Raw genomic sequence first — 20846 nt, 5'->3', positions numbered from 1 at the left:
GCTTCCATTCTTGCCTAGACAAGCTCCAGTCCTAGTGTCTCCTGGGAAATGCATGTCACATACCCCAGGAGACATCGGCTTCTTTACAGTGAGTGAAGGTGACTGGTCCAGGAAGCTCGTCATTGGAGCAGCTGCCTGAACCTGGAAGAGACAGCCAATCCTGGATTCACTAGGCGGGGGTGTATGTAAATTTGGGGGAAAAAAAAAACAAAAAAAACAGTATTTTGATAAAGGTGGATTAAAAAAAAAATTAAATGGGGGGCGGGGCAGGGTGTTAAGTTCCTCTTAAATGTAAACTGCCTCAGTCAGTTTTGTCAAACAGTAGACAGTGTCAGTTAAAAACCCCATTAGAACAGAGGCAGTTGGAGGAAAAGCTCCATCCTGACTGGTTACTGTGGGCTGTTCTTTTTCCAGCCTTTGAATGAAGCCAATTGTGTTTTACATATGATGCTTTATCTGGCTATGAATTAAATTTCTTTATAGGCCTGGCAGAGTAATTATAACGCTGCATATTCTGCATTGTTTAATGATGAACAGATGTGCTAGAATATTCTGTGATAAAAACACAGAAGGTGTGACACATCCCTCCTAGGAATATGACAATTTATTATTAATGGAGGATAGGAGATTTTCAACAAGCTTCTTTTATAAAGATGTCGAGTTAGAGACACTATGTCAAACAGTCAGGAGGTCAAATACACACACGAAACAAATATCAGTTTACATTTGTTACATTTCTGTATATTTTTCACAATCATTTTGTTCATGGATAAAAATTCTTTTACATGGCAGTGACATTTACAAAGACAACAAAATCTGAAAAAGGCACAGTAGGTTTTTATAAATTGTAACTGACAAAGATAGCATTCCTAGTGATTGATGAATATCAACAGCAACATGATTTATATTAAAAGGCCGGTTACACCTAGGAATGGGAAGGATACATTTCAATACGGTTTATATAAAAAAATGCAGCTGTCTCTATTAGATTCATTATGCACGTCATTGAAGATGCAGATAATGCAGTAATATTGGGGCACTCCTTATTGATGACCTGCAAATTCACCGTTCATGGAAAAGATCATTAAGGCTAACCTAAGGCAGCCCACAGATGTTCTGGATTTGCCTAAGGAGCAGATAACACTTCCCAAAGCGTTTGAGTGTTACAATAGAAACGTTCACAGAATAGTTCACACTGGAATGTAATTGCTCTGCCTACTTGAAATAGGACCGCAATATGTCCAAATGTAAGGTGAGTTGAGATTAGTGTTGCCCCTTCTCCATTCATATTTTGGTTCAGAAAACAAAAGTTGCAAGATTTTCTGGAAATCATTAAATATCCATGTTATAAGCATAAGAGGATACTGTGTACATGGTCAAAAGTGAAAAAGACTGATACTTTGCTAAGGCCAGAACACAGTCAATTACTTACTTTAGAACCTTCTTAGGTCTGCTTCAGAACTTCTTGAACAAACATCAGGAATCTCTATGCAGGTTGCTTGCTACTTTCCATTAGTTCTGAGCCAAGACAATCTCAACCTTTCACTGTGCAAAAGTTGTATAAAATGTCACATGAATCAGAAGTAAATAACAGCATCAAGAATAGGAAGATTAAAATCAAGTATTCCATAAATGGTGAGCTTATATTTATACTACAGGCCCATTCACTGCCAATGCACCAGAACAGAAAATTCAGAATTATAGAAATCTAGAAAAATTTGAATTACAGCAGTTGCCATTTTTAATTTTGAAGGTGCAGGCTCTAAAGTTGTCACCTAACAATTGCTTCACTAACTAATGAGACACATAATACTTCTAATAGCAGTTTTCCCACATTTCAGATGTCTCTCTGTTCACTGGAAAATACATTAGGCCAATGAAATATTATGGAACTCTTGATGTGCATGATGATATGAGGTCAGTGGATCACCAAGCACAAAAAGGAAAAGGAAAAAAAAAAAAAAAAAGAAAGTATGACAGCTTTAGAGCATACCGACTTAAAAATTAAGTCAAAGAAGGAAACTATTTTTTTTAGCTTCAATGGCATTAAAGTAATGCAAAGTTAAAGAAATGGCAAAATTTGGTGATGATAATTACTGATTATATTTAGGACAACAGGGTGTACACTGCAGAACAATTAGACCCAAGTAAAAAAAAGTGTCCTTCCTGAATACAAATTCAACCCTACAAAACAATACACAGATCTCCTGAGATAAGATGCGTGTTGTACAAGGTTTCTGTCTGGATCTAGAAAACTGGCAGTGACAAAATTACTAAATATTGCTTTATACCAATAACTGGATAATCATCCTTTCCAGGACAAGGTTGTAACGTTATTTCTGGGCAAACACATTAAAAGTATTTGGTCAGTGATCTAGAACATGTGGGTAAATCAGGACAATCAGCTTTGTCTGCATTAACACTGGTTCCACTGTTCTCATTTTACCGTGTGAAAAAGGTTCCTTACAACAGACTAAAAAGGGCAGACAATGTAGCGGATATTGTCTCAACCTCTATCTGCTGAAAGATGGACAGCTGTTTTCCCAAACATTCCTGAGCTTTCCAGCTGACCATGAAGTAAGCCCATCGACTTGTTGGCTTAGCTTCTTTTTGACACAGTGATCCAGGCCTCTTCTTTAGGAGATGTCACTAGCTCATATTTGGTCTCCATCACTTGACCTTCCACAGGTAACAAATGCAGTTTCCGTACAAGGACACTGAGAAGGACTGTTGCCACCATGTAGGCAAACCTAGGGACAAAAAAAAAAAAAAAGATTTTATGGCTAACACAGCCACTTATAGTTCAACTTTAGGCATATTTATAAAGATCAAATAAAGTTCATTAACACATTTTAAAAAAATGCAATCAGTGTAATCTCCTAAATTTATCAGCTTATTGCAGTCTACTATATAGCATAGCTCTGATTGGGAGGGAGAAGCAGCATAAGGAGTCAATCAGTTGCTGTGCTCATGTGCTAACAAGGAACATGCTGATAGGAGGAAATAGAAAATAGAGAGCTCAGTCTGCTTCTTCTCCATTACTATCCATTCACAGGCAGGAGGCAGGGAAAAAGGCCTTGCTGTATTACTTAATTGCACCAGAGAAAAATAATGTCTCCCGTCCCTTCAGACAGGGTTGTGCTATGTGATATGGTTGAATAAATCTCAGAACTGGATGAATAGCTACACATATCCTTTGGCAGGTAAAAATGGGGGAAAAAAAAAAAAAACACCACATCACACACATTATATTTATTTATTTTCTTCATCTGACTATTTTCCTGAGGCTCGTATTTAAAGCCCAGTTCCAATTGGGCTTTCAAGCTGAACTTTAATAAAACAGTAAAAGTTTTGTATTTTTTTTCTCTCCCAGGAAGAGGCAAAGCTACTGCCAACATTCTTATTGCCCATGTTCCTGTTTTGTTATCTTGGTATCCCCACTATTACATTGTCTTGTCTGAGGGCAGCCTAAAAGTATATGACAATTTTTACTTAAATTCTCTATTTAGTAGGCAATGTAGGAGCATCAGCACAAAATGGCTGTTATGGAAGCATGTACATTATTGGTCATTTTAAAATTCTTGCTATTGCATTCTATACTAAAATAGACAATGTAGGTCTATATATTGTATAAAAAGGCATTACAGTCACCCAGCTGTGAAAAACATTGGAACACATTTCATTTATGTCATTTCTACAGCTGAAACGATGATACTTGTATTACAGTAAATATATATTTTCTTACTACTTGTAAATTTTACATTCACACTGCATAACATCTAAATTATGAAGTTTTGAATCCTTTATACCCAGTATTAGATATTTTTCTGATATTTTCCTAACCACAGAAATGCCAGCTGAATTGAAAGTCAAGTTTCAGCAATGATGTCCATTCTCTTCTACAGAACATTTGAATGTTAGAAGTACATTAACATTCATACCAGATTCTATAAAAGGAACAAGACGGATGCAGAGATATGCCATATTCTAGTGATGCTAATAGAGAGGTGAAAGAACCAAAAAAATTTGATATCACTGAAGAGTAGTGCTGTCAACAACAAAAACTACTTTCATCAGAATGTAAATGGATTTTTGTGCATTTATCATGTTTCTTACAAAGTTGCATTTAAATGTTTTTCTGCATTTTTACTCAGGAAAATGTGAAATATTGAAAATTGACATCATGCAGGCAGCAGATGGTAAGCTCTATGAAACATCAGTTCTCTGCATGTGTGAATGACTCAGAAGAGGGCTCTCCCTCCCCTTATTGAACAGATTATTAGTATCATCACACTGCTGAGCAGACATGTGAGCCAGGAAGCTGCAAAACAGAACCTGAAAACAGTGAAGTCACATGCCTGGCTACAAAGGGAGGTAGAGACGTGTTAATCACACAATTGATATCGGAGTTACATGTATGCATTTCAAGTGTTTTAGTCTGTATGTTCTTATTTAAACAAGCAGGTCAGGGCATTCTAACAAATACTGTGTCAGCCTTGGATCCAGATATCTTGCAGCTTAATAAAGAACAATTCGATTCTTAAAGTGTATCAAAATCCAAGAGGGAAACTATAATATAATATACTTACCAGCTGCATTATATTACATGTGTCAACTGCATTACTTTTCTTTTTTTTTTTCAGGCTTGTTAGTCATTTTGGTGACAATGCCAGTACACTTCCCAACACATTTAAAAAGACCTATTTCTTTTGCTTTGGATTAGATGCCAAAAGTAGTCTATCAGTTGTGTCTGAAAAATTAAATGTGTGCTACATAAAATCTGTTATTTTCATCCTCACAGATGTCTACTGTAATTGGACTAACTGCCCTCCATAGTCCACCAAGAACTTCATGTGAGTCAGTAAAAGATAACAGTAGGAAGAAATAGCAAAAAAAAAAAAAAAAATCATCATCCAATTGCACCCTTTCATTGTCAATCCCAGAATAATAAAACAGCAAACATCATAACATCTAAATATACCGTATTTTCCGGCGTATAAGACGACTGGGCGTATAAGACGACCCCCTACTTTTCCTGTTAAAATATAGGGTTTGGGCTATACTCGCCGTATAAGACTACCCCTCTTCCAATGCACACCAAATAAAAACACCAGATTTGATTTCAATATGGTATGGTATTCCAATGATGGGGCACTATTCCTCCCACTGACACCAATGATGGGGCACTATTCCTCCCACTGACACCAATGATTGGGCACTATTCCTCCCATTGACACCAATGATGGTGCCCCATCATTAGTGTCAGTGTGTGAGGAATAGTGCCCCATCATTAGTGTCAGTGTGTGAGGAATAGTGTCCCATCATTAGTGTCAGTGGGAGGAATCGTGCCCCATCATTGGTGTCAGAGCGAAGAATCGTGCCCCATCACTGGTGTCAGTGGGAGGAATAGCACCCCATCATTGGTGTCAGTGGGAGGAATCGTGCCCCATCATTGGTGTCAGTGGGAGGAATAGCACCCCATCATTGGTGTCCGTGGGAGGAATAGCGCCCCATCATTGGTGTCAGTGGCAGGAATCGTGCCCCATCATTGGTGTCAGTGGGAGGAATCGTGCCCCATCATTGGTGTCAGTGGGAGGAATCGTGCCCCATCATTGGTGTCAGTGGGAGGAATCGTGCCCCATCATTGGTGTCAGTGGGAAGAATCGTGCCCCATCATTGGTGTCAGTGGGAGGAATAGCGCCCCATCATTGGTGTCAGTGGGAGGAATAGCGCCCCATCATTGGTGTCAGTGGGAAGAATCGTGCCCCATCATTGGTGTAAGTGGGAGGAATCGTGCCCCATCATTGGTGTCAGTGGGAGGAATCGTGCCCCATCATTGGTGTCAGTGGGAGGAATCATGCCCCATCATTGGTGTCAGTGGGAGGAATCGTGCCGCATCATTGGTGTCAGTGGGAGGAATCGTGCCCCATCATTGGTGTCAGAGCAATGAATCGTGCCCCATCGTTGGTGTCAGTGGGAGGAATAGTGCCCCATCGTTGGTGTCAGTGGGAGGAATAATGCTCCATCATTAGTATCAGTGACACCAATGATGGGGCACTATTCCTCCCACTGACACCAATGACACTTGTTGACCCCTGTTCCAGTATGGTGCTGCTGCAGCCAGCATATGTGGTTGCAGCAGCACCTCTGCACTGCACACTTACCGGCTTCCCTCACTCGATTTTTGCGGGTCTGCTCGGCTCCGCCTCCTCGCCCGTGATTGGCCGCCTGTGTGCCTTTCCTGAGCTACAGTTCTGGTGGCCAATCACCGGTGAGGAGGCAGAGCCGAGCGGCAGGAGTGAGGGAGTGACCGGAGTGACTGAAGGAGCAGCGCTTCCTGGATGGATCGTCGTGGGAGCCAGGCAAGAGACAGAAGCCCTCTGCCCACCCCTGTACATTACACAGAGCAGGGAGGGCTGTTGGGAGGGCCGTATTAAACCGACCCCCGGGCCGTAAATGGCCCGCGAGCCGGACTTTGGACATGCCTGCTTTATAGTATTGTCTGCATTCGTAATTAAATCACTACTCCATACCATTTTTGTGCCTCATTGCATAGGGAAAATGTGTCTGGTTTGTGGTTATCAATTAACACTCTTACCCCTGGTTCACACCGACTTAACAATATCGAATACTGGGTATAAAAGATTCAAAACTTCATAATTTAGATGTTATGCAGTGTGGATGTAAAATTTACAAGTAGAAAGAAAATATATATTTACTGTAATAAATTTATCATAATTCCAGCTGCAGAAATGACAAATGAAATGTGTTCATATACTTTTCACAGCTGGGTGACTGTAATGCCTTTTATACTGGTCTTCACTTGAAGTCGCATGATATCAAAGCTGCATGTTAGTGCGACTTGGCAGATATCTGTGCGACTTCATGCACAGATGTCTATGCAAGTCGCACCTGAAATTGAAAAAAATAGTGCAGGAACCTTTTTTCCCCAAATCGGTGCGGCAGCGCAAAGTTGGAGTGGTGCCAATTTGAACGGTTCCATTGCCGACAATAGAATGTGAATTGCCATTTGTTTTGACAGTTTGAACCAGGGCTAAGAGGTCTATTTATCTACATACAACTTTCACACAAAATTTCATGCACACATTCTTTCAGCTACATCAAATTAGAAAAACTGTGAATCATGAAAACATTTACAAACAGACCATTTACTGCTTAATTGCAAACTATTTTAAAACTATCCATGTCTTCTTCGCATTAGTCTGCTGAACCCAATATATTCTGTGTGGCTTATGGTAGAAGTCATTTTCTTTTGGTGACTGTTCAACATGGAGGTTGGCAGTGATCACCATTAGATAAAGAATCTACATATATGTCTAATATTTAAAAACACTACCATAAAAAGATGCAAGTAATATAAATGTCACAACAAGAACCACTTTCAGGTAAATTCTACAAAACTTTTTTTTTTAAATATGTACTACCTGAACTTTTGACCCATTGCCTATGTTTCAAAAATGTTACTATAGAAAACATATTGATCAGTTTATGCTGCAAAATAAACTACAATGAAATACAAATGGGCTCTAGGCATTTTTTTCACCTGTATTTATTACTCTTACCTAAGCTCGGGGCACTCCTGACTTCCTGAAAAGCCCAGCAAAGTAAAGTTTTGTTCCGCAGATTCTTCTTCAAATCTGTCTGGGTTGAATCTGAATGGATACAGTATATAACTAAGTCAGAATTTTGGAACAATAACTATAAGCATATGAAATATTTTTTGCAGGATAAACGAAACCCCAAGCCAACATGGTATAAATATGATATAGTCTACAAACATTTGAACAAAATAAAGGTGGATAAAACACCTGGACTAGATAGCTTACACTCAAGGGCCCTGAAGAGCTGAGCTCTGTTACATCTAATCCTCACTTTTAGAGACACTTTAGTGACTGGCATGGCACCACTGGATTGGTGAAAGGCCAATGTGGTGAATATATGTAAAGGGATCAAAGACTTTACCAAGTAACTACAGATCGGTTAGTTTAACGTCTTCAGTAGGTAAGATGCTTGAGAGTGTAATAAAGGACCATATAGAAGAATTTTTGCTAGAAAATATGTCAGCATGGTTTCACAAAAGACCAAAGTTGTCACAGAAATCAGATTTTTTTTTTTTATGAGGAGGTAAACAAAAACTTAGACAAAACAGTTGATGTGGCTAAGGTATACTTGGGTTTTGCCACCATGTTCGGCACAGTTCCCCACACACAAAATTCAGTTTGTAAATGGATAAAAACTAGCTAAAAAAGACTGTATTCAGAAAGTAATAATTAACCATTTGCCCTCCAGGCCTTTTTCTGACATAGTTTACAGGTAAAAATCAATTTTTGTTGCTAGAAAATTAGTCTGAACTCTCAAACATTATATATTTTTTTAAGCCCTAGAGAATAAAATGGCGGGTTTTGCAATTTTTTTTGTCACGTGGTATTTGCGCAGCAGTTTTTCAAACACAATTTTTTTGGATAAAATACACTTTTTAAATTTTAATGCAAAAAAACACAACCCAATTTTTTGTAAAATATAAACGATGTTACACCAAGTAAATACCAAACATGACATGCTTTAAAATTGCACATGCCTGTGCAACGGTGCCAAATGACGTGAATTCAACTATCCAAAAGCGACGTTTTAAAAGCCTTTACAAGTTACCACTTTAGATTTACAAGGTAGGTCTAGTGTTAGAATTACCGCCTGTGATCTGAAGTTTGGGAGGATACCTCATATGTGTGGGATAATTGCCGTTTGCTTGTGTGCAGGACTGACACGTGTGTTCGCCTTTGCACTTGAGAATGGGGGGCCGGGCACTTTTTTATTAATTAAAATTTTTATTTTTTCACTGTTCCTTTAACTTTTTTTTGGTCACTTTTACTGCTGTCACAAAGAATGCAAACATCCCTACTTTGCCCTTGAAAACCTTCAAAACACCAAGATTGGATGTTGATTAAAGTGGTGATGGGGGTGTGTGTGTAATTGTCCCTTCCACTACTATAGCTTAGAGTGTGAGTGTGTGTGTGTAGAAAGATTTTGCTTCAAGCAGCCCGGCCATAAACGGTTCAAAAGTCAACCAGTTCCTGCTGAACCAGACAAATATAATTCCATCTATGACTAGCTTAAGTCAAGAAGGCTAAATGAAGAAAGATGTAAAACAAAGCAGGTGAGGCTCACATGACTGTCCAGAATATTAAAGTAAAATTGAAAAAAAAAAAACTAAAAAAAACACAGCAAATCCAAAACCCCTTCGCAACTATTGGTAAAATGAATTGAAATGCCCAAGCACAATCTTGCAACTTTGACATGTGTTTGTAAAACCATACATGTCATCACAACTACTTTGTGCATCCAGGTGGACTATACCGTTTTTTTTTTTAGAACAAATTGGGCTTTCATTTGGTTGTGAATGATATTGGATCTCTCATGATTTGTTTTTATTCCAAAGGAAAACTGGCCCATAATAGTAAAAAAAAAATATATATATATTTTCAAATTTAGCTGTGTATTTCTTGCTACTACAAACCTACCACCAAAGAACAACTCAAAATAAATTCTCCTGCTCCTGATGATCACAGCAATACCACATACACTATATTCGCCAAAAGTATTGGGACACCCTTCCAAATAATTGGATTCAGGTGTTCCAATCACCTCCATGGCCACAGGTATACAAAATCAAGCACCTAGGCATGCAGACTGATTCTACAAACATTTGTGAAAGAATTGGTTGCTCTCAGGAGATCAGTGAATTCAAGCGTGATACTAGAATAGGTTGCCACCTGTGCAATAAATCCAGCCGTGAAATTTCCTTGCTACTAAATATTCCACGGTCAATTGTGACACAGCTCACGGTCAAAAAGACAGAGCAGGTTCAGTGCATGCTGAAGCGCACAGTGCGCAGAAGTCGCCAAATGTCTGCAGAGTCAATAGCTAAAGACCTCCAAACTTCGTGTGGCCTTCAGATTAGCACAACAGTGCATAGAGAGCTTCATGGAATGGGATTTCATCGCCGAGCAGCTGCATCCAAGCCTTACATCACCAAGTGCAAAGCGTCGGATGCAGTGGTGTAAAGAAAACTGCCACTGGACTCTAGAGCAGCGGAGACGTGTTTTTTGGAGTGACAAATCACGCTTCTCTGTCGTCTGGCAATCCAATAGACGTTTCTTGCCTGACTGCACTGTGTCAAGTGTAAAGTTGAGTGGTGAGGGGATTATGGTGTGTTTGGGCTTGGCCCCTTAGTTCCAGTAAAGGTAAGTCTTAAGGCGTCATCATACCAAGACATTGTAAACAATTTCATGCTCCCAACTTTGTGGGAAGAGTTTGGGGAGGGTCCCTTCCTGTTCCAATATGACTGCGCACCAGTGCACAAAGCAAGGTCCATGAAGACATGGATGAAAGAGTCTAGGGTAGAGGAACTTGACTAGCCTGCACAGAGTCCTGAACTCAACTTGATAGAACACCTTTGGGATGAATTAGAGCGGAGACTGTGAGCCAGGCCTTCTCGTCTGACATCAGTGCCTGACCTCACAAATGTGCTTCTAGAAGAATGGTCAAACATTCTCATGGACACACTCCTAAACCTTGTGGACAGCCTTCCCATAAGAGTTGAAGCTGTTATAGCTACAAAAGGATAAGCCAACTCAACATTGAACCTTACAGACTAAGACTGGAATGCCAATAAAATTCACGTGCGTGTAAAGGTAGGCGTCTCAATACTTTTGGCAATACAGTGTATGTGTATATTAGTTGTTGTTTGTACCCATAATACGGCCCAGAAACAATAATGCACATTTTGCTTTTTTTTTATCCTGCCTTAAATACACTGACACTAATTTAAAAATTATAAAAAAAAAAAAAAAATAATAATAATAATAATAATATGACCCTGACCCAAACATTAACCCCAACACTGACCAAGTTCAAACCTTCATCTAGGCATTTTTATTTTATTATGTATTTTTTTATTATTATTTCTCTCTCTCCAAAAGACAGATACAATTCATCTTTCTCCTCCAGAAGAGAAAACACGGGGCAGACTTCACAGTGACTGATCACTGTGATAGCCAATCAGAGGCTATCACAGTGATCAGGTGACCTGGAATCAGGAGTCCCGATCATTACCATGGGACCATGGGCTCTCAGCGCTCCCAGCACAAAGACAGGTATGCAAATTAGTGGCCCCATGGAAAAAAGCCCAGTCCAGTGAGGCCACATATTTGAGCATGGTTGGTGTGAAGGGGTTAATGTCGTACTCCATGCTCATCTGCAGGTTCTCTCTATATATACCAATACACACCATGTGAAAGCAGTAACTAAGGTAATAAACTATGAACATTAAAATTAAAAAAAGGCCTGACACAAGGTTGCATTTGACCCAGGTCACTGGCTATGCATATTTATATTACATCAGGTCTTATTAGTGCACCTGGAAAATGCTGCCAATATAACATACATAACAATTGGAACATCAGAAGTACCTGTATGAAGATGGCCATGTCATGCTGTCTTGGAGAACAACACCAAGAGCGTAGAGAACAAGTGTCTGCAAAAATAGAAAAACAAAGTGAATGTTGTTTTTTTTTTTTTACACAGTCCTTAATATGTTAATGAAGTTAAGATTTTAGTTTTCCACTGGAGATGTTACCAAATTCAGAGTTTAGTTTTTCCACTGGGGGATTCTGCCTCCAATAGTTCCAAGAGTTCTCTTTATCTTCCTTCATTACCCATTTGGACTGTAAGAAAATACCAAGCAACCCCCTGGTCTTTCACACTCTCCTGTCCTCTCTTAATGCTTCCAGAAGTCATATCCATGGATCCTCACTCTGCCTATGCCAGTCCCTAGGGATTCAATACACAACCTGGCCACTTGCATGAAAGAGAGGCTCTGGAAGGGTGAAAGAAGCACAAATAGCAGCCGCCTGCTCCAGGGCTGCACTACTGCTGTGCTGCGATGTCTGACCATTCTGTGTGGTCACATTACAGAGCTTACAGGCAGTCACAAGTATGCCTCCGCTTGCTGCACTCCTGCTCTGTACACAACCCCTCCTCCCCTACGGACGCTGCTACCAGCCAGCCTGGATGCTCCCTCTGCACATAAAACCAGCCCCTTTACCAGCTCTCACTGCCAGAGATGCTGACAGCACGGATGATGGACTGCCCAGAACTTTTCTGCTGCCGCAGCCATCTCCTGCTCAGCCTGCTTTCTGAGCCCTGACTATGTTGTGTAACCTGTCGGAGAGGAGAGGGGGTTGTGGTACTGTAAGTGGTGGTCCAAGCACGGGCTTTTTGAGTTAACCTTATGTTTATTTAACTACTCTACTATATTTCCAATACGTTTGAAAATGACAATGATTTTACATTATGTTTTGATAATGTATGGTTTCTTGACAAATGTTCAGATATTTACATCTTTGCAACATTCTATTGTTTTACCTTTTATTTTGTTTAGTACTTCTGTATGCTTACAGATGCCCTCTAGTGGTTAATCGAATGTATAACTTAGCCTTTCAGATGGGTCAATTAAAATGTATCTAGACCCAAAAACAAAAAGATATTATATTGCAGCTTTCCAGTCCTTAGTCCGTGTTCATGCTTGCGATTTTGTGTGGGCGATTTATAAAAGCAATTCCGCATGTTGTGCATACAGCATGTCTGTTATCCCTTCTATCATCTCCAGTCTGTCATCTCTTCTGACATCATCTCTAGTACTGTGAGCAGAGAAAGGGGCGGGTTCTGTGCAGGGAAGGGTTGCTCCTACCAGCATCCAGACTGGATGGCAGCATCTCTAACTGCTGCTTTTTGCACCCTCTGCACCATATAACATCTTCCCTGCAATATGAGCCAGCCCTTCACCACTCAATCAAACCACCCTCCTGCACTCAGCACCCACAAGGTCTCTTTCTTTCTTTCTCAACCCCCTTTCTTTCAGAGACAATTATAGCAACACCACCCCTTTCTCAACAACCCACACGCTCAAAACCTCTTCTTCCAAAACATCTTTCTTTTATTACCCACTGAGCACTCAATCCCCCTTTACCTCAATGCCCAACGTGCCTGCACCCTCTCTCCTCTCACCTTCTAAGGCTCCATGTACACTGCAGCTGATAAACTCACGTTTAAGAGCTTTTTTGTGTTTTTTTCCAGCAGCCCCTGAACTCTCCCTAATGTTTTCCTTGTCCGTGTACACTATGTCTTTTACAGGCAGTTGAGTTTACAGTCGTTTTTTTGAACGCACCAAACTTGCGTTCAGGAGTAGATTTTATCAGCGTTTCAAACACCAAATGCTTGTAAATGCAGCTAGCCGTGTTTACAAGCATTTGGAAAATGTTTTATAACTCTTCCATTTCCAGATGCTGTCCAGAGCCTTTTTCATCATGAAAAATGCATGCAAAGCATTTTCCCGGTTCTTAAATGGACCTGGTACACCATACTTTGAGGTTTCGCATGAAAGAAAATATGTTAGACACTGCTACAATAATTTCTGCACAGAAATGAGCTGGAACACATCCAAACACCACAAAAAAAAAAAAAAAAAGACAGCTAATCTCAACAAATATTGCTCTCTCTGCTTCTACTCTCTCCATTTCTCTCAGTCTGAAATAGTTAATAATTTACCAGTTGCCAATGCATTCTGGGCATCTAGGAAGTTCTCGTGTGCTTATCTTTAAAAAACGCTTCTGAACGCAAACATGCATAAATGCGGTATGCAAGCACGGCAAAACTAATGTTTTTAACCTGTGTTTTCCTCCTGTAAATTTCCAGCGTTCAGAAGAGTTCTCCAAACGCACCGTGTACAAGGAGCCTAAGGCATGCTTGCAGGTTAGGTGGATTTGTAGAAAAGTAGTAGTAAAAACGTGAACATAAACACAAGGGGTGGGACCTATGTCTCTCAATGGACTCTAAGAAAAGGATTTTATGGCAATTATAACAATCTTCTTTCTCATCTATTGAGAGTCACAGTAAGTAATTTATTTTCAGGATGTCAAAACAGCAGTCCAACTGAGAGGTGGGCAATACAGCAAACAATCACTAACAGGTCCAATGCAAACAACAGAGAACTGATGACTGTCTGCAGCTCAAAGAGCCACCTTAAGGGTCTTCTGCCCAAAGCTGGAATCAGTTCAGGCAGCAACATCCACCTGGAAGTAAGTGTGTTTCTAAAGCCTTAAGACTTTTTTCCTTAATGCATTCTATACAAGATAAAAAAAACCTTCTGTGCTGCAGATTCCCCTTTCCCCACCCCTTATTCCTACCGAAGCCCGATCCGATGCAGAGATGTGCACGAGAGCACTGGCTCACGTATACCATGCTTGTTTGTTTTTTTTTTTTAATAAAATAAGAACATGGTTTAACGTTGCTTCAAAAAGCAGGTCAAGTGACAACTTTGCAAATCTGGGAAACAGGTGCGTGATGTTGAAATGCCCAGGAACAAATCTAGTAGCGTGCACCTTGTCAGGAAGGGATGGAATCTTATCTGAGACCATAAGCTTGAGTGACTGTTTGTCTGAACAGGGGTGGACTGACAACTCATGGGGCCCCCGGGCAATAGGGGATCATGGGGCCCCTGTGTCCTCACCCACACTCAAACCACACCTAAAAAAGCCTATAAAAAAGGTACCAGGGGCGGTTCATGGAGCCCCCTACTGACCCCAGGCCCTCGGGCAGTGCCCGAGTGCTCGAATGCTCAGTCCGCTCCTGTGTCTGAACCACCTATGGTGAAGTGAGAGGTTGACACACCCTTACAAGAGCCATCCAAGATGATAAAAAGGAAATCGATATTTCAGAAGAAAGCACTGGCTGAGAGATAGACATCCGCAGCTTGAGGTAGCCAAACCACATCCAGACAATTGGAGGGAAATTACCTTTTTAAAAATTGGAGCTGGACAGAGATACAGAAGAACTATGGCTTGGTTTAGGCGAAAGGAAGAAACTACCTTGGGCAAGAAAGAAGTAATTGGCCTCAACATCACCGCAACACTATGCAAAACCAGAAAGAGTTCCTTGCAGGAAAAGGCTGCTAGGTCATTAACCTGTTTTGCAGAGGTGACAGATGAAATACCAGCTTCTGGGTCAGAGTAGAGAGTGGAATGTCTCCAATGAGTTCAAATGGCAAATTCTGAAATACAGAGAGAACCAGATTCTGATCCTTTGAAGTCACAGGGGAACGAATAGAGGAACCTAGATAGAAGACTCTCTGTACAAAGGTCTTAAGCAAGGAGAATGAGGCCACCAGACTCTGAAGCAAGAAATGGTAGAAAAACAGGGTAAGTGAGCGCAAATATCTGAACAGCAGCTAGCACACAAGGCAAACCTCAACACCAAAAAAACCAAAATATCCAAATGGTATGCAGCGCTAGATAATGTATCAACCATCAATATAAAGATGGATATAACAGTAAATCCTCAGTCACAATATGAATAATTCCACATAAGTGAAAATGTGAATGTACAAATATATTGAATAAATCCAATACGGCTTCTGGGCGAATCTGGGCGAATCAAAGGGGTTGACAACGAGCGTGGCTCGAAACATGTTAGGGGATCCACCCAACAGACGCCATTTGATTATCAGGGAACCACTAATCACCAGGGAACCTCTTCGTTTGACCTGGGCTGTGTTTTCCCATTTTGTGAGTTCTTTACATTTGTTGCTGCTATTTACCCAATAAACAGACATACTTCACTATTATTGCCATTTTCTACTCTGGCTCGTTATTTACGAGCCCCATCAAGGTGGAGCGGTTTAGAGAAACGTCATTTGGAGAGGACTGCGTTGGACCTGCTGGCAAAATCAGGCGACGATCTTGGGGGGTTCCACCATCCCTGAAAGTTTCGTTTGGTAACCGGATGCTGTCCTTTTTGCTGATCAGGCCCGGATGTCCATCCATACATACAACGCCCTGTTTGTATGTCTTTGTGGTAAGCGCAATCATTTACCAGATTCGCCCAGAAGCCGTATTGGATTTATTCAATATATTTGTACATTCACATTTTCACTTATGTGGAATTATTCATATTGTGACTGAGGATTTACTGTTATATCCATCTTTATATTGATGGTTGATACATTATCTAGCGCTGCATACCATTTGGATATTAAGAAATGGTAGAAACCTGACCTTTGGTGGCTCCGAGAGCCAAAAGCAGGTTTAAACACAGATAAAAGAAGGAGAGGATAAGTCCCATGGAGAAAGGATCACCAGAATTCCCCCCACATTGAATCCGTCAAGCAGGAAGAAGTTTCAGGAAGCGGAAAGGCATAGATCAGGGTGCAATGATCTCATGGGAGTCACCAGGGCATACACTGCTTCCGCTAGAGGATACCTGTACCTCAGGAGATGAGTCCCCTCAGATGACCAAGTCCAGTGCACAAGGAGGGTGCCTAAAATGTAAAAAAAAAAAAAAAAAAAAAAAAAAAAAAAAAAGAAGAAGAGGCTAGCATACATTGTAAGGACCTTCTAAAAGACAGTAGGAAAGAACTTTCCCAATTCCAGATAAAGATTCCTGAGCCACCAAGCTGGGGACGACCTGGTCCTCCTCGTTGCCAAACGAATCAGTCTGTTCAATCTGTTGAAGACTCGAGAGGGCTGAACAGAGATATGCTAATCTGGGCAGAGACAGAGAAAAACTGGAAGTGAGAAATCGAGGAATCTGGGAGTCCAGTTTGTAGCCCTTGAAGACTACAAACAGACCCCCACTCCACTTTGGAAAGGGAAGCACCATCATGTTGAATAAGGTTTGTTTTAACATTTGGCAGGCAGAGAGCCCTGGAGCTTGCAGGTGGACTGGGAGCCAAGCTATGCAGGTCTGGGCATGGATGACGCAAGAGTGGAGAAACGAAAGGATGATGCCTGATGGATTAAATTTGATACAGAATCTGCAGGGGAAAGCACCTCTAGGGTCAGAGTCAGCAAATAAGCGATTTGGGCTAAATAGTCTCAAGTGACGGAAGTAAAAACCTTAGCCCAAAAGGGCACAGTTGCTGGCCACACCCAGCAGAGCTAAGGAGCACTCTGAAGATGGGATAGACTCTAGGAGCAGAGGGCAACTTGACTTTTTGGATGCAGACATCAGTTTCATCAGCAGGTGAACTGCAAACAGCACAGGAGCTGTTAGTAGTGTGTAAATTGGGGGAATTCTGTACATTAGGGCTGCCGAAACATACAGGTAGTAAGAAGGGTTATCCTGGGCTTGCCTACAGTTTTCTTTGTCTGATAATGTCAAATCCTCCTGGGCATCAGTACACCTCAAAAAGGTGAACTTCCTGTGTAAATCAATGAAAGAAAAAGAAAAGGGGAATTCATTGTTATGGTTTATATACACTTTCCGTTTGTACAGAGATTCTTTTACTACTTGTTGTAATGAGCTGCTCTGCAATTAACCACTTCCTGCCAAAATACAATAAAAGGCCAGATGGGACAAGCGTCATTCTGGGAGGACATATTTGTAGGGGATCATATGTGCCCTTGCGAGCATGCACAGGCAGGATCTGTGATTGCTGTGTCTAAGGCATCACAGATCGGGAGGCCAGTGAAATTGGCCCTGTACCATGTGACCTTCATGAACAAAGACAGTGAACACAAATGAAAACACAGTCTACCTATTGCAGCCATTGGCTCTCCTCCTCCTCACACAGAGAGAGTGTGAGAGGAAGAGGAGACTCTGTGCTGGTCTCTGAGTTGCTGACCATTAACTGATTTTACTGTGAAAACACACACTGCAGCATTCTACCGAGCCCTGACTGCAGCTACACAGTGCAAGGGGGAGTCCATCAGTTTGCGTAATGAAGAAATATTGGCCCTTAAAACGGAAGGATAAGCAGGATGTATATGCCCTTTCTTCCATCCACCAAGACACCTCAGGGGAAATCCATGGACGGCCTGGTCTGGTCCAAAAACCTGAATGCATGCATCACTACAGTCAGTTTGTGGGAGGTGTTGATTATAACAATGATGCAGCCTTACCTAGCCAATAACAGAGCCCTTCATTGTTACAAAATATAGGGTCCATTTATCTGTTCTAATTGGTTGTGTACAACTCCTATGTCATCTATTATAGGTCCACAGAAAGACCTGGCTGCTACCTAAAGTATCAAGAGAGATTGTAAAAGCCCTTATTTATCAAGAAGGCTCTGCATCTGAACACCTTTGTTCAAATGCATTGAGCCAGCTGCACAAGAGACACTTCCCTGATATTATCCCCCCCTGCTGAAAACCCCGCAAAAATGGCATGTATGCATCAGTGATAGATTGCTACATGACACCTATTACTATTGTTCCTAATGTCCCTCACAACCTGGCCTTTGTGTACGAAAGCTTCCATTGCTACCATACCCGACTACCATACAAGTGAAGGCATGCGTGAAGATATTTCTCATGTGTCCGACTACCTGTCATTTCCCTGTATCTAATCTTCGGTCTACTGACCATTTGTCTATTTTCTCAACCATGTTTATAACCGCTGCCTGGACCAAGCATTTTCCTGCATTTTTGGCCATGCCTCTACCCTGCTGCCTGGACTGATCTTTTGACTGCTGTGACAGTGCGAGGCAATGCCACCATAGTAGAGATTGAAGACAACATAGGGGGTCTCATGTATGCAGAGTGAGGGGCTCCAAAGTATTGTTTCAAAGCAGAGAAAGCTAAGCTTTTTGTTTTCTCCAGGATTACAGGATCAGGAACTGGAGTCTGGAGGCTTCCAGTAGCTTTGGGTGGGAAAAAGCCTCTACTTCTGTGTCCAGTTCTTTTCTGACCAAAGCCCTAAGACTGAGGGCCAGAGCAGAAGGGAGCTGCTAACGTTCAGAGAAAGCTGTGAAAATGTACAGTTAGTGTACGAAAGCAGAGGAGTGCTGTGAGGCAGTCTATGGGACCATTCCAGAGGTCTGAGTCTGAGGCCTGATTATTGGTGCTGTGACAAGAGCCAGTAGGTGGATCATCATTTACCTTTGCCTGCATACTAAATATGCCTCTGCCTCCACTAACCCCGGCTTGTTAATCGACCATATTCCTCCATGTTGCCTGGACCAATCCTTTGGCTATTTGCTGTCCCCAACTCTGCCTGTACTGACATATCTGCATGTCTCACTGACCACATTCCTTTGGTTTGTAATTCTATGTGTGCCCATGTTATATGCTAGAAATGTCCTATTAATTGCAAACTCGCAAATCCATTTTCAATGTCTTTCCACATTTTCCAGACTTGTGGCCAAAAAAAAAAAAATTACATTCAAAAGACTCATTATGCCTCTTAGAAAATATGTTGGGGGGTTTACTTTCTGAAATGTGGTCATTCTGTGAGTTTCCACTGTCCTGGTGCTCCTAATCAAACGTGATAGGTAGTCAGAAAAACTAGATGTGTAATTTACTGTGCCTTGAAAAGTATTCATACCTCTTGAAATTTTCCACATTTTGTCATGTTACAACCAAAAATAGAAATGTATTTATTGGGATTTTATGTGATAGACGAACACAAAAAGTGGCACATAATTGTGAAATGAAAGGGAAAATGATAAAATGGTTTTCAACATTTTTTACAAATAAATATCTGAAAAGTGTGGGGTGCAATTGTATTCAGCCCCCTTTACTCTGATACCCCTAACTAAAAGCTAGTGGAACCAATTGCCTTCAGAAGTCACCTAATTAGTAAACAAGAGTCCACCAGTGTGTAATTTAATCTCAGTATAAATACAGCTGTTCTGTGAAGCCCTCAGATGTTTGTTAGAGAACACGACTGAACAAACAGCATCATGAAGGCCAAGGAACACACCATACATGTCAAGGATAAAGTTGTGGGGAGGTTTAGAGCAGGGTTAGGGTATAAAAAAAATATCCCAAGCTTTGAACCATTCACGGAGCACTGTTCAATCCATAATCCTAAAATGGAAAGAGTATGACACAACTGAAAACCTACCAAGACATGTACAACCATCTAAAAACTGACAGGCTGGGCAAGGAGAGCATTAATCAGAGAAGCAGCCAAGAGGCCCATGGTAACTCTGGAGGATCTGCAGAGATGCACAGCTCAGGTGGGAGAATCTGTACACAGGACAACTGTTAGTAGTGCACTCTACAAATCTGGCCTTTATGGAAGAGTGGCAAGAAGAAAGCCATTGTTGAAAGAAAACCATAAGAAGTCCCATTTGCAGTTTGTGAGAAGCCATGTGGGGGACATAGCAAACATGTGGAAGAAGGTGCTCTGCTCAGATGAGACCAAAATTTTACATTTTGGCCTAAAAACAAAATGCTATGTGTGTTGGAAAACTAACACTGCACATCACCCGGAACACACCATCCCCACTGTGAAACATGGTGGTGGCAGCATCATGTAGTGGGAATGCTTTTCTTCAGCAGGGACAGGAAATCCAGTCAGAGTTGATGGGAAGATGAATGGAGCTAAATACAGGGCAATCTTACAAGAAAACCTGTTAAGAGTCTGCAAAAGACTTGGGACTGGGGTAGAGGTTCACCTTCCAGCAGGACACCGACCCTAAACATACAGCCAGAGCTACAATGGAATGGTTTAGATCAGTGGTCTCCAAACTTTCTAACCAAAGGGCCAGTGTAATGTCCTTCAGATTTTAGGGGGGCCGGACTGTGGCCAGTGGAAGTAAACAATGCTCCATCTTTAGTGTTAAGAGAAGGAATAGTGCCCCAATGTTGGTGTCAGTGGGAGGAATGGTGCCCCATCGTTGTGGTCAGTGGGAGGAATAAAAGTTCACTGTTGGTGTCAGTGGGGAGAATAGTGCCTTTTATCAGAGGGGGAAAAAAGTGCCCCAAGGGCTGGATAAAGATAAGCAAAGGGCCACATCTGACCACCAGGCCACAGTTTGGCGACCA

General features: G+C 41.3%; 1 protein-coding gene across 1 annotated transcript in view; it reads right to left on the bottom strand.

The window, feature by feature from the left end:
* Positions 1-586: 586 nt before the first annotated feature.
* CYP20A1 (cytochrome P450 family 20 subfamily A member 1) overlaps positions 587-20846 on the bottom strand; it is a 62813-nt gene continuing 42553 nt past the window's right edge. Inside the window, exons 11-13 of the mRNA XM_089670598.1 lie at positions 11490-11554; positions 7584-7673; positions 587-2750 (exon numbers count right to left, since the gene is read on the bottom strand). Coding sequence (XP_089526724.1) covers positions 2600-2750; positions 7584-7673; positions 11490-11554 — 306 coding nt within the window. The 3' untranslated portion in view covers positions 587-2599. The remainder of the gene's footprint in view (positions 2751-7583; positions 7674-11489; positions 11555-20846) is intronic.

This window comes from Staurois parvus, unplaced genomic scaffold (genome assembly GCF_062004578.1).
Source record: "Staurois parvus isolate SC_StPar_1 unplaced genomic scaffold, SC_StPar_1.0 ptg000011l, whole genome shotgun sequence".
Classification (NCBI taxonomy): Eukaryota; Metazoa; Chordata; class Amphibia; order Anura; family Ranidae; genus Staurois; species Staurois parvus.
Note: the sequence above shows the minus strand (reverse complement) of the source record. Positions and strands in the feature narration are given on the sequence as shown.